Below are 14,668 nucleotides of genomic sequence, written 5' to 3'. Positions count from 1 at the left end.
TTTCCCTTGTGGTGAAAAGGAAAAACCCGAGAAATATGCCAGTAACAGTGGAGACCGGTCAAGATGTATTGAACGAAATCCGAAGTTGCATATATAACATAAATGCCTGCTACCTTTTGATACTTAATTCTTCTTAGCACCTATACGCTTTTTTTTTCATTTTTCCTTATCTTTTCTTTTTCTCGCAGAAGTCTATACAAAGAAGAAATATATATATATCTATTTCTTTTTTTTTTCAACCGTATACCACCGGCAACAAACCTCCATGTATTCATAGGCCCTGCATTACATCAAGAAATATTAGCATAAACGTATAGACCATTTTAACGCCACAGGCAAGCATACGCATTAAATCGCACCACCAACCAATGACAGTCTCACACAATCATTCTACGAAGATATCCCAACAACCAATCTCCTCGGTATCAGCATTTAAGTTCTTCGGAAAGAAGCTGTTAAGTTCAAGCCATGGGAACAAGTTGAAGAAAAAGGCGTCTCTACCTCCAGACTTCCACTCTACAAGTACTAATGACAGCGAATCCTCCAGCCCAAAACTGCCGAATTCGTTGAAAACCTCTCGCCGTGCAAACTCTTTCGCTCACACAACCAACAGCAAGAGATCTTTATCTTCCGCCTCAACCAAGATCCTACCTCCGGCCGGCTCCAGCACGTCCATCTCAAGAGGAAACAGACATTCGTCCACTTCGCGTAATCTCTCAAACTCCAAGTTCAGTAGCGAACGATTAGTGTACAATCCATACGGCGTCTCAACCCCAAGCACGTCACTCTCGTCCGTCTCTACCTCCATGAAGAAAGACCCTGATCTGGGCTTCTACCTTCACGATGGGGATTCCAAAATCCGCATGCTGCCGATCCCAATTGTGGACCCAAACGAGTATCTGCCCGACGAGATGAAGGAGGCAAGCATCCAGTTGAGCGATAACTTCGTCTTTGATGATGAGAATAAGACCATCGGATGGGGCGGTTCGTGCGAAGTGCGCAAGATCCGCTCCAAGTACCGCAAGAAGGACGTATTTGCTCTAAAGAAGCTCAATATGATCTATAATGAAACGCCCGAGAAATTCTACAAGCGCTGCTCAAAGGAGTTTATCATCGCAAAGCAGCTAAGTCATCATGTTCACATCACAAATACTTTCCTTCTAGTCAAGGTGCCCACCACCGTCTACACCACTCGCGGGTGGGGGTTCGTCATGGAGCTAGGTCTACGAGATTTGTTCGCGATGATACAAAAATCGGGCTGGCGCAGCGTGGCCCTAGCAGAAAAGTTTTGTATATTCAAACAGGTGGCGTGTGGTGTCAAGTTTTGCCACGATCAGGGCATCGCCCACCGTGATTTGAAACCGGAAAATGTACTGCTATCCCCGGACGGCGTGTGCAAGCTGACAGATTTTGGTATCTCAGACTGGTACCACACGGATCCACACGACCTGTCCAGCCCTGTCAAGAAGTGCGCAGGGATGATCGGCTCGCCGCCGTATGCTCCCCCGGAGGTCATGTTCTACGACTCCAAGAAGCACTACGATACGGAATTGCAACAGCCGTATGACCCACGCGCTCTAGACTGTTATGGCCTGGGTATTATCCTCATGACCCTCGTCAACAACGTCATTCCATTTTTGGAATCCTGCAGCTTCGACACTGGTTTCCGCGATTACTGTGACGCTTATGAAAACTTTATCCGTCTTCACGATCGCGCATTCCGCAATCGCGGCAATTACCGCCCGGGGCCGGGAATGGAGTATCACTTGGCTAGAAATTTCAAGAACGGACATGCATCTCGCGTGGCATGGCGGCTCGCTGACCCAGAAGCCGCCACCCGCTACACCATCGACGACCTCTTCGAAGACCCATGGTTCCAAGGAATTGAGACTTGTGTTGATGCCAACGACAAATATGTGTGTAAGAAACCTATTATCAAAACCACTACGTACGAGAATCCGCGGGGTTTCCATATCGCTACAGATGTTGCTGCAACCACACCCACCTCAAACCCATTCCTTAAGAACCGAGTCCCCATCAGGTCAATGGTAGATATAGCCGCCCATCCTTCCCCAACGGCCACGGTTTTAGCGTCGTCGCCTCCGCCGCCTCCTCCGGCGACTCATGTGCCAGCCGAGGCCTTATTTACACTTAGGGAAACCCCGCCGCCCCAGCTAGCAACCCTCACGCTTAGCGAAGAACCTCCCGCAACTCCCGCACCTTCCGCACCTTCCGCACCTTCCGCTCGCGTCCGTGGCCACTCCCCGCACAGGGTAGTGCATCACCATCTGAACATTGTCAACAGCTTGGTCCATAGTTCTAGCGCGGCGTCTTCTCAAGTTCCGGCTTCGACCTAGCCAGAATGTGCAGCAGAGTAAATAATATTCACTTCCCTGTTCCTAAAGCGTACAATATACAACTCCAACTTCATATCAACTACCAGAAACAGTAACATACGTAATAGTTATTTTCTATATTTTTATTTTTTTTTTGCCACTGACCAGTCTTCGCGGCGGTGTGAGTTTCCGTCTGTACGCAGCATTTAGCAGAGATTTGCCAATGCCAAGAAACTCCGCTAAACTAACATCGCGATGCAATGGGCTTGGTATTCCGTGGAAGAAAATGAAAACCGGCGCAAAGAATCCTCCGAGAAAATTTGATGCGGTGCACGGATTTCAGCACGGGTTTCAGCACGGATTTTATTTCTTTGCACCCCGCAAATTTCTGGGCGATGATAAACATACCGCATCTAAAACCGTATACAGACTACGGCACAGAAGCCAAGACTAACAAAAAAAAAAAAAAAAAAAAAAAAGAAAAAAGAAAAATGTCACGTGTTATTCCTTGTGCCCTCTGACCTACGTAGTTACTTGCGTGGCTTCAAATTTGATATCAGCTCTCGAGACGTCCTGATCTCTATACCTTATTGCTTGCTTTAGGTTGAGGCAATAAAGAAATAATTACATCTTTGGTTCTTTCCCCCTTTTTATATATCTGCAACAATATTAAACAATTAAATTAAAGAAGCACGTTTCCGTTTTTTATCATATACCATTCCCCTAACCGCCGAACTCACCGCATCACAACGTCACTATTCCTTCACACAAATAAACTAATTAGTTATGCTTCAGCGAATATCATCTAAACTTCACAGGCGGTTCTTATCTGGCCTGCTGCGTGTCAAGCACTACCCATTAAGGCGCATTCTCCTTCCACTGATTCTACTGCAGATCATCATTATAACGTTTATCTGGTCAAATTCACCGCAGCGTAACGGACTTGGGCGGGACGCTGATTACCTTCTACCAAATTACAACGAACTTGACAGTGATGATGATTCCTGGTATAGCATCCTGACTTCGTCTTTCAAAAACGATCGCAAGATCCAGTTCGCTAAGACATTATACGAAAATTTAAAATTCGGCACCAACCCTAAATGGGTCAATGAATATACTCTGCAAAATGACCTGCTCTCGGTCAAAATGGGCCCTCGAAAGGGCAGTAAGCTCGAATCCGTGGATGAGTTGAAGTTTTACGACTTCGACCCTCGTCTCACGTGGTCCGTTGTGCTGAACCATTTGCAAAATAATGACGCAGATCAGCCAGAAAAGTTACCCTTTTCATGGTACGACTGGACAACCTTCCACGAGCTGAATAAGCTGATTTCCATAGATAAAACTGTTCTGCCCTGCAATTTTCTTTTCCAGTCCGCTTTCGACAAAGAGTCTTTAGAGGCCATTGAGACAGAGCTCGGCGAACCTTTGTTCCTATACGAAAGACCAAAGTACGCGCAGAAACTGTGGTACAAGGCCGCTAGAAACCAGGACAGAATCAAAGACTCAAAGGAACTAAAAAAGCATTGTTCCAAGCTATTCACTCCAGACGGGCATGGCTCTCCTAAGGGTTTAAGATTTAATACGCAATTTCAAATAAAGGAGCTGTATGATAAAGTTAGACCCGAAGTTTACCAATTGCAGGCAAGAAACTACATTTTGACTACACAGTCGCATCCACTATCCATTTCCATCATCGAATCAGATAATTCCACGTATCAAGTCCCCTTGCAAACTGAAAAATCAAAAAACTTGGTGCAATCCGGCCTGTTGCAGGAATATATTAATGATAACATTAATTCTACGAACAAGAGAAAGAAAAATAAACAGGACGTAGAATTCAACCATAACAGGCTTTTCCAGGAATTCGTCAATAACGACCAAGTTAACTCCCTATACAAACTGGAAATTGAAGAAACTGATAAATTCACTTTTGATAAAGATTTGGTTTATTTATCCCCTTCGGATTTCAAGTTCGATGCCTCCAAAAAAATTGAAGAGTTAGAGGAACAGAAGAAACTCTATCCGGACAAATTTTCCGCTCATAATGAGAATTATCTGAACAGTTTGAAGAATTCCGTAAAGACAAGCCCTGCATTGCAAAGAAAGTTCTTCTATGAGGCTGGTGCCGTGAAGCAATATAAAGGTATGGGGTTCCATCGTGACAAGAGGTTCTTCAATGTTGATACATTAATCAATGATAAACAAGAATACCAGGCTAGATTGAACTCAATGATCAGAACATTCCAAAAGTTTACTAAAGCCAACGGCATCATATCTTGGTTGTCTCACGGAACGCTGTACGGCTATCTTTACAATGGAATGGCTTTCCCTTGGGATAACGATTTCGACTTGCAAATGCCCATTAAGCATTTACAATTGCTCAGTCAATACTTCAACCAATCTCTTATATTGGAAGACCCAAGACAGGGTAATGGACGTTATTTCCTAGACGTCAGCGACTCCTTGACAGTAAGAATTAACGGTAACGGTAAAAACAATATCGATGCAAGATTCATTGACGTCGACACCGGCCTTTACATTGATATTACCGGTCTAGCTAGCACTTCTGCCCCTAGTAGGGATTACTTGAATTCTTATATTGAAGAGCGGTTGCAAGAGGAACATTTGGATATCAATAATATCCCTGAATCGAACGGTGAGACCGCTACTTTGCCCGACAAAGTAGATGATGGGTTAGTCAATATGGCTACACTAAACATCACTGAGCTACGTGATTACATTACCAGCGACGAAAATAAAAATCATAAAAGAGTCCCCACTGATACTGATTTGAAAGATCTTTTGAAAAAGGAACTGGAAGAGTTACCAAAGTCTAAGACCATTGAAAACAAGTTGAATCCTAAACAAAGATATTTTCTCAACGAAAAACTTAAACTTTACAATTGTAGAAACAACCATTTTAACTCGTTCGAGGAACTATCTCCCTTAATCAATACTGTTTTCCATGGTGTGCCAGCGTTGATTCCTCACAGACATACCTACTGCTTGCACAATGAATATCATGTACCTGATAGATATGCATTTGATGCTTACAAAAATACTGCTTATTTGCCCGAATTTAGATTTTGGTTCGACTATGACGGGTTAAAGAAATGCAGTAATATTAATTCATGGTATCCAAACATCCCCAGTATTAATTCATGGAATCCGAACCTCTTGAAAGAAATATCGTCTACGAAATTTGAGTCGAAACTTTTTGATTCCAACAAAGTCTCTGAATACTCTTTCAAAAACCTATCCATGGATGATGTTCGCTTAATTTATAAAAATATTCCAAAAGCTGGCTTTATCGAGGTATTTACTAACTTGTACAATTCCTTCAATGTCACTGCATATAGGCAAAAGGAATTGGAAATTCAATACTGCCAAAACCTGACATTTATTGAAAAAAAGAAATTATTACATCAATTGCGCATTAATGTTGCTCCTAAGTTAAGCTCCCCTGCAAAGGACCCATTTCTTTTTGGTTATGAAAAAGCTATGTGGAAGGATTTATCAAAATCTATGAACCAGACTACATTAGATCAAGTTACCAAGATTGTTCATGAAGAATATGTCGGAAAAATTATTGATCTGTCCGAAAGTTTGAAATACAGGAATTTTTCACTTTTCAACATTACTTTTGATGAAACTGGAACAACTCTAGATGATAACACAGAAGATTATACTCCTGCTAATACTGTTGAAGTAAATCCTGTGGATTTTAAATCAAATTTAAACTTTAGTAGCAACTCCTTTTTGGATTTAAATTCATATGGTTTAGACCTTTTTGCGCCAACTTTATCCGACGTTAACAGAAAGGGTATTCAAATGTTTGATAAGGACCCTATTATTGTATACGAGGACTATGCTTATGCCAAGTTACTTGAAGAAAGAAAGCGGAGGGAGAAGAAGAAGAAGGAGGAAGAGGAGAAGAAGAAGAAGGAAGAAGAGGAAAAGAAGAAGAAGGAAGAAGAAGAAAAGAAAAAGAAGGAAGAGGAAGAGAAGAAAAAGAAGGAAGAAGAAGAGAAGAAAAAGAAGGAAGAAGAAGAAAAGAAGAAGCAGGAGGAAGAGGAGAAAAAGAAGAAGGAAGAAGAAGAGAAGAAGAAGCAGGAAGAAGGAGAAAAGATGAAGAATGAAGATGAAGAAAATAAGAAGAATGAAGATGAAGAAAAGAAGAAGAACGAAGAAGAGGAAAAAAAGAAGCAGGAAGAGAAAAACAAGAAGAATGAAGATGAAGAAAAGAAGAAGCAGGAAGAGGAAGAAAAGAAGAAGAACGAAGAAGAGGAAAAAAAGAAGCAGGAGGAGGGGCACAGCAATTAAAAGTCGGAGAACCTGACTGAAAATTCATGAATCTCTTCATTTCTATAGCCTTTCCTCTATGCATTTGTATTATATATTTATTACCGTCATTTTTTACATACTGCTGCATTTTGGCGCCAGTGATAAGTGGCAAACAATTCGACGGAATCGTGGTAATTATACCACGTTACTCTATAACATCATGATATTGCAATTAATCAAACATACATTTAATCTTAATGCTATTAGCTTACTACAACTCTTTTCTTTAAGTTATATCGTATATTTCTTGGGCGATGTCAGAATATTTACCCGGATATTCCTTTTTAAGCACTGAATATGTTTGAATAGAGACTGACATATATGGCAGCAATTAAAATTGGAAGAAATGTAATGACAGTAGGAAAGACCAATTTTTATCATCGTGACACCAATCACTTCCTTAACTGAGCTTTACTTGTATTTATTTACAGGTAGATTAGGAGCAGTAGAAAGGGAAAATATACCGGGTGCATAAAGAGCATAGTCATTAAGATCAAATAGTTATCTTTCTCAAAGAGATTTCTGATCTTTACTTTCCCCATATGAAAAATGAATAAATACATTAACAAATACACCACGCCACCTAACTTATTGTCTTTACGACAAAGGGCCGAAGGCAAACACAGAACAAGAAAGAAACTTACACACAAATCGCACTCCCACGATGATGAGATGTCAACTACTTCAAACACAGATTCCAATCACAATGGGCCCAATGACTCTGGTAGAGTGATCACTGGTTCTGCTGGTCATATTGGTAAAATATCCTTTGTAGATTCAGAACTAGATACAACATTTTCTACTTTAAATTTGATTTTTGATAAACTTAAAAGCGATGTGCCACAAGAACGAGCCTCTGGCGCTAATGAATTAAGCACTACTTTGACCTCATTAGCAAGGGAAGTATCTGCTGAGCAATTTCAAAGGTTTAGCAACAGTTTAAACAATAAGATATTTGAACTTATTCACGGGTTTACTTCAAGTGAGAAGATAGGTGGTATTCTTGCTGTTGATACTCTGATCTCATTCTACCTGAGTACAGAGGAGCTGCCAAACCAAACTTCAAGACTGGCGAACTATTTACGTGTTTTAATTCCATCCAGTGACATTGAAGTTATGAGATTAGCGGCTAACACCTTAGGTAGATTGACCGTGCCAGGTGGTACATTAACATCAGATTTCGTCGAATTTGAGGTCAGAACTTGCATTGATTGGCTTACTCTGACAGCAGATAATAACTCATCGAGCTCTAAGTTGGAATACAGGAGACATGCTGCGCTATTAATCATAAAGGCATTAGCAGACAATTCACCCTATCTTTTATACCCTTACGTTAACTCTATCTTAGACAATATTTGGGTGCCATTAAGGGATGCAAAGTTAATTATACGATTAGATGCCGCAGTGGCATTGGGTAAATGTCTTACTATTATTCAGGATAGAGACCCTGCTTTGGGAAAACAGTGGTTTCAAAGATTATTTCAAGGTTGTACACATGGCTTAAGTCTCAATACGAATGATTCAGTGCATGCTACTCTGTTGGTATTTCGAGAATTACTCAGCTTGAAAGCACCTTATCTCAGGGATAAATATGATGATATTTACAAATCTACTATGAAGTACAAGGAATATAAATTTGATGTTATAAGGAGAGAAGTTTATGCTATTTTACCTCTTTTAGCTGCTTTTGACCCTGCCATTTTCACAAAGAAATATCTCGATAGGATAATGGTTCATTATTTAAGATATTTGAAGAACATCGATATGAATGCTGCAAATAATTCGGATAAACCTTTTATATTAGTTTCTATAGGTGATATTGCATTTGAAGTTGGTTCGAGCATTTCACCCTATATGACACTTATTCTGGATAATATTAGGGAAGGCTTAAGAACGAAATTCAAAGTTAGAAAACAATTCGAGAAGGATTTATTTTATTGCATTGGTAAATTAGCTTGTGCTTTGGGCCCAGCTTTTGCTAAGCACTTGAACAAAGATCTTCTTAATTTGATGTTAAACTGTCCAATGTCCGACCATATGCAGGAGACTTTAATGATCCTTAACGAGAAAATACCCTCTTTGGAATCTACCGTTAATTCGAGGATACTAAATTTACTGTCGATATCCTTATCTGGTGAAAAATTTATTCAATCAAACCAATACGATTTTAATAATCAATTTTCCATTGAAAAGGCTCGTAAATCAAGAAACCAAAGTTTCATGAAAAAAACTGGTGAATCTAATGACGATATTACAGATGCCCAAATTTTGATTCAGTGTTTTAAAATGCTGCAACTAATTCATCATCAATATTCCTTGACGGAGTTTGTTAGGCTTATAACCATTTCTTACATTGAGCATGAGGATTCGTCTGTCAGAAAATTGGCAGCATTAACGTCGTGTGATTTATTTATCAAAGACGATATATGTAAACAAACATCAGTTCATGCTTTACACTCGGTTTCTGAAGTGCTAAGTAAGCTATTAATGATCGCAATAACTGATCCGGTTGCAGAAATTAGATTGGAAATTCTTCAGCATTTGGGGTCAAATTTTGATCCTCAATTGGCCCAACCAGACAATTTACGCCTACTTTTCATGGCGCTGAACGATGAGATTTTTGGTATTCAATTGGAAGCTATCAAAATAATAGGCAGATTGAGTTCTGTCAACCCCGCTTATGTAGTTCCTTCTTTGAGGAAAACTTTACTGGAACTATTAACGCAATTGAAGTTCTCAAATATGCCAAAAAAAAAGGAGGAAAGTGCAACTCTATTATGTACGCTGATAAATTCCAGCGATGAAGTAGCGAAACCTTATATTGATCCTATTCTAGACGTCATTCTTCCTAAATGCCAGGATGCTTCATCTGCCGTAGCATCCACCGCTTTAAAGGTTTTGGGTGAACTATCTGTTGTTGGAGGAAAAGAAATGACGCGTTACTTAAAGGAATTGATGCCATTGATCATTAACACATTTCAGGACCAATCAAACTCTTTTAAAAGAGATGCCGCCTTAACAACATTAGGACAGCTGGCTGCTTCCTCTGGTTATGTTGTTGGCCCTTTACTAGACTACCCAGAGTTACTTGGCATTTTGATAAATATTCTTAAGACTGAAAACAACCCTCATATCAGGCGTGGAACTGTTCGTTTGATTGGTATATTAGGCGCTCTTGATCCATATAAGCACAGAGAAATAGAAGTCACATCAAACTCAAAGAGTTCAGTAGAGCAAAATGCTCCTTCAATCGACATCGCATTGCTAATGCAAGGGGTATCTCCATCCAACGATGAATATTACCCCACTGTAGTTATCCACAATCTGATGAAGATATTGAATGATCCATCGTTGTCAATCCATCACACGGCTGCTATTCAAGCTATTATGCATATTTTTCAAAACCTTGGTTTACGATGTGTCTCCTTTTTGGATCAAATTATTCCAGGTATCATTTTAGTCATGCGTTCATGCCCGCCGTCCCAACTTGACTTTTATTTTCAGCAACTGGGATCTCTCATCTCAATTGTCAAGCAACATATTAGGCCCCATGTCGAGAAAATTTATGGTGTGATCAGGGAGTTTTTCCCGATCATTAAACTACAAATCACAATTATTTCTGTCATAGAATCGATATCTAAGGCTCTGGAAGGTGAGTTTAAAAGATTTGTTCCCGAGACTCTAACCTTTTTCCTTGATATTCTTGAGAACGACCAGTCTAATAAAAGGATCGTTCCGATTCGTATATTAAAATCTTTGGTTACTTTTGGGCCGAATCTAGAAGACTATTCCCATTTGATTATGCCTATCGTTGTTAGAATGACTGAGTATTCTGCTGGAAGTCTAAAGAAAATCTCCATTATAACTTTGGGTAGATTAGCAAAGAATATCAACCTCTCTGAAATGTCATCAAGAATTGTTCAGGCGTTGGTAAGAATTTTGAATAATGGGGATAGAGAACTAACAAAAGCAACCATGAATACGCTAAGTTTGCTCCTTTTACAACTAGGTACCGACTTTGTGGTCTTTGTGCCAGTGATTAACAAGGCGTTATTGAGGAATAGGATTCAGCATTCAGTGTACGATCAACTGGTTAATAAATTACTGAACAATGAATGCTTGCCAACAAATATCATATTTGACAAGGAGAACGAAGTACCTGAAAGGAAAAATTATGAAGACGAAATGCAAGTAACGAAATTACCGGTAAACCAAAATATCCTAAAGAATGCATGGTATTGTTCTCAACAGAAGACCAAAGAAGATTGGCAAGAATGGATAAGAAGGCTATCTATTCAGCTTCTAAAGGAATCACCTTCAGCTTGTCTACGATCCTGTTCGAGTTTAGTCAGCGTTTATTATCCGTTGGCGAGAGAATTGTTTAATGCTTCATTCTCAAGTTGCTGGGTTGAGCTTCAAACGTCATACCAAGAGGATTTGATTCAAGCATTATGCAAGGCTTTATCATCCTCTGAAAACCCACCCGAGATTTATCAAATGTTGTTAAATTTAGTGGAATTTATGGAGCACGATGACAAACCATTGCCTATCCCAATCCATACATTAGGTAAGTATGCCCAAAAATGTCATGCTTTTGCGAAGGCACTACATTACAAAGAGGTAGAATTCTTAGAAGAGCCGAAAAATTCAACAATCGAGGCATTGATTAGCATTAATAATCAACTTCACCAAACTGATTCTGCTATTGGTATTTTGAAGCATGCGCAACAACACAATGAATTGCAGCTGAAGGAAACTTGGTATGAAAAACTTCAACGTTGGGAGGATGCTCTTGCAGCATATAATGAGAAGGAGGCAGCAGGAGAAGATTCGGTTGAAGTGATGATGGGAAAATTAAGATCGTTATATGCCCTTGGAGAGTGGGAAGAGCTTTCTAAATTGGCATCTGAAAAGTGGGGCACGGCAAAACCCGAAGTGAAGAAGGCAATGGCGCCTTTGGCTGCCGGCGCTGCCTGGGGTTTGGAGCAATGGGATGAAATAGCCCAGTATACTAGCGTCATGAAATCGCAGTCTCCAGATAAAGAATTCTATGATGCAATTTTATGTTTGCATAGGAATAATTTTAAGAAGGCGGAAGTTCACATCTTTAATGCAAGGGATCTTCTAGTTACTGAATTGTCAGCTCTTGTTAATGAAAGCTACAATAGAGCATATAATGTTGTTGTTAGAGCGCAGATTATAGCAGAGTTGGAGGAAATCATCAAATATAAGAAGTTGCCACAAAATTCAGATAAACGTCTAACTATGAGAGAAACTTGGAATACCAGATTACTGGGCTGTCAAAAAAATATTGATGTGTGGCAAAGAATTCTGCGTGTCAGATCATTGGTGATAAAGCCAAAGGAGGATGCTCAAGTGAGGATTAAGTTTGCCAACTTATGCAGAAAATCGGGTAGGATGGCGCTAGCTAAAAAAGTCTTAAATACATTGCTTGAAGAAACAGATGACCCAGATCATCCTAATACTGCTAAGGCATCCCCTCCAGTTGTTTATGCACAACTGAAGTACTTGTGGGCTACGGGGTTGCAAGATGAGGCTTTGAAGCAATTAATTAATTTCACATCTAGAATGGCTCATGATTTAGGTTTGGATCCAAATAATATGATAGCTCAAAGCGTTCCTCAACAAAGCAAAAGAGTCCCTCGTCACGTTGAAGATTATACTAAGCTTTTAGCTCGTTGTTTCTTGAAGCAAGGAGAATGGAGAGTTTGCTTACAGCCTAAATGGAGATTGAGCAATCCAGATTCGATCCTAGGCTCCTATTTGCTCGCTACACATTTTGACAACACATGGTACAAAGCGTGGCATAACTGGGCACTGGCCAATTTTGAAGTCATTTCTATGCTAACATCTGTCTCTAAAAAGAAACAGGAAGGAAGTGATGCTTCCTCGGTAACTGATATTAATGAGTTTGATAATGGCATGATCGGCGTCAATACATTTGATGCTAAGGAAGTTCATTACTCTTCTAATTTAATACACAGGCACGTAATTCCAGCAATTAAGGGTTTTTTTCATTCCATTTCTTTATCAGAATCAAGCTCTCTTCAAGATGCATTAAGGTTATTAACTTTATGGTTTACTTTTGGTGGTATTCCAGAAGCAACCCAAGCTATGCACGAGGGTTTCAACCTAATCCAAATAGGCACATGGTTAGAAGTGTTGCCACAGTTAATTTCTAGAATTCATCAACCCAATCAAATTGTTAGTAGGTCATTACTCTCCCTATTATCTGATCTAGGTAAGGCTCATCCGCAGGCATTAGTGTACCCCTTAATGGTTGCGATTAAATCCGAATCTCTCTCACGACAGAAAGCAGCTTTGTCCATCATAGAAAAGATGAGAATACATAGTCCAGTTTTGGTCGACCAGGCTGAACTTGTCAGCCACGAATTGATACGTATGGCGGTGCTTTGGCATGAGCAATGGTATGAGGGTCTGGATGACGCCAGTAGGCAGTTTTTTGGAGAACATAATACCGAAAAAATGTTTGCTGCTTTAGAGCCTCTGTACGAAATGCTGAAGAGAGGACCGGAAACTTTGAGGGAAATATCGTTCCAAAATTCTTTTGGTAGGGACTTGAATGACGCTTACGAATGGCTGATGAATTACAAAAAATCTAAAGATGTTAGTAATTTAAACCAAGCGTGGGACATTTACTATAATGTTTTCAGGAAAATTGGTAAACAGTTGCCACAATTACAAACTCTTGAACTACAACATGTGTCGCCAAAACTACTATCTGCGCATGATTTGGAATTGGCTGTCCCCGGGACCCGTGCAAGTGGTGGAAAACCAATTGTTAAAATATCTAAATTCGAGCCAGTATTTTCAGTAATCTCATCCAAACAAAGACCGAGAAAGTTTTGTATCAAGGGTAGTGATGGTAAAGATTATAAGTATGTGTTGAAAGGACATGAAGACATTAGACAGGATAGCTTGGTCATGCAATTATTCGGACTAGTTAACACGCTTTTGCAAAATGACGCTGAGTGCTTTAGAAGGCATCTAGATATCCAGCAATATCCAGCAATCCCATTATCTCCGAAGTCTGGGTTACTGGGTTGGGTACCGAATAGTGACACGTTCCATGTATTAATTAGGGAGCATAGAGAAGCCAAAAAAATTCCTTTAAACATTGAGCATTGGGTCATGTTACAAATGGCACCTGATTATGACAATTTAACGTTGTTGCAGAAAGTAGAAGTCTTCACTTACGCCCTAAATAATACGGAGGGACAAGATCTTTATAAGGTGTTATGGCTGAAGAGTAGGTCATCGGAAACGTGGTTGGAGCGTAGAACTACTTACACTCGATCGCTAGCCGTGATGTCCATGACCGGTTATATATTGGGGTTAGGTGACCGCCACCCTAGTAATTTGATGTTGGATAGAATCACTGGGAAAGTCATTCATATTGATTTTGGTGATTGTTTCGAGGCTGCTATATTAAGAGAAAAATTCCCCGAAAAAGTACCTTTTAGATTAACTAGAATGTTAACATATGCAATGGAAGTGAGTGGAATTGAAGGTAGCTTCCGTATTACTTGTGAGAATGTTATGAAGGTACTTAGAGATAACAAGGGTTCATTAATGGCAATCCTTGAAGCTTTTGCTTTCGATCCTTTGATCAATTGGGGTTTTGACTTACCAACAAAGAAAATTGAGGAAGAAACGGGCATTCAACTTCCCGTGATGAATGCCAATGAGCTATTGAGTAATGGGGCTATTACCGAAGAAGAAGTTCAAAGGGTGGAAAACGAGCACAAGAATGCCATTCGAAATGCAAGGGCCATGTTGGTATTGAAGCGCATTACTGACAAATTAACGGGGAACGATATAAGAAGGTTTAATGACTTGGACGTTCCAGAACAAGTGGATAAACTAATCCAACAAGCCACATCAGTGGAAAACCTATGCCAACATTATATCGGTTGGTGTCCATTCTGGTAGTTTTAATGTATTGA

At 39.9% G+C, this 14,668-nt stretch overlaps 3 protein-coding genes across 3 annotated transcripts; all 3 read left to right on the top strand.

The window, feature by feature from the left end:
- Positions 1-368: 368 nt before the first annotated feature.
- On the top strand, positions 369-2,357 carry PTK1 (putative serine/threonine protein kinase PTK1; the record flags this gene model as incomplete). The annotated part of the gene is made up of 1 exon (NM_001179764.2): positions 369-2,357. One exon carries the CDS (start codon positions 369-371, stop codon positions 2,355-2,357), a length of 1,989 nt encoding a protein of 662 aa, NP_012723.3.
- Positions 2,358-3,122: 765 nt separating this feature from the next.
- On the top strand, positions 3,123-6,659 carry MNN4 (Mnn4p; the record flags this gene model as incomplete). Its single annotated transcript, NM_001179766.1, has 1 exon — positions 3,123-6,659. One exon carries the CDS (start codon positions 3,123-3,125, stop codon positions 6,657-6,659), a length of 3,537 nt encoding a protein of 1,178 aa, NP_012721.1.
- A 570-nt stretch (positions 6,660-7,229) lies between these two features.
- On the top strand, positions 7,230-14,654 carry TOR2 (phosphatidylinositol kinase-related protein kinase TOR2; the record flags this gene model as incomplete). The annotated part of the gene is made up of 1 exon (NM_001179768.1): positions 7,230-14,654. One exon carries the CDS (start codon positions 7,230-7,232, stop codon positions 14,652-14,654), a length of 7,425 nt encoding a protein of 2,474 aa, NP_012719.2.
- Positions 14,655-14,668: the final 14 nt, after the last annotated feature.

This window comes from Saccharomyces cerevisiae, chromosome XI (assembly GCF_000146045.2).
Source record: "Saccharomyces cerevisiae S288C chromosome XI, complete sequence".
In the NCBI taxonomy this organism is placed as follows: Eukaryota; Fungi; Ascomycota; class Saccharomycetes; order Saccharomycetales; family Saccharomycetaceae; genus Saccharomyces; species Saccharomyces cerevisiae.
The sequence above is the reverse complement of the archived record's forward strand: the minus strand, read 5'-3'. Positions and strand labels throughout refer to the sequence as shown.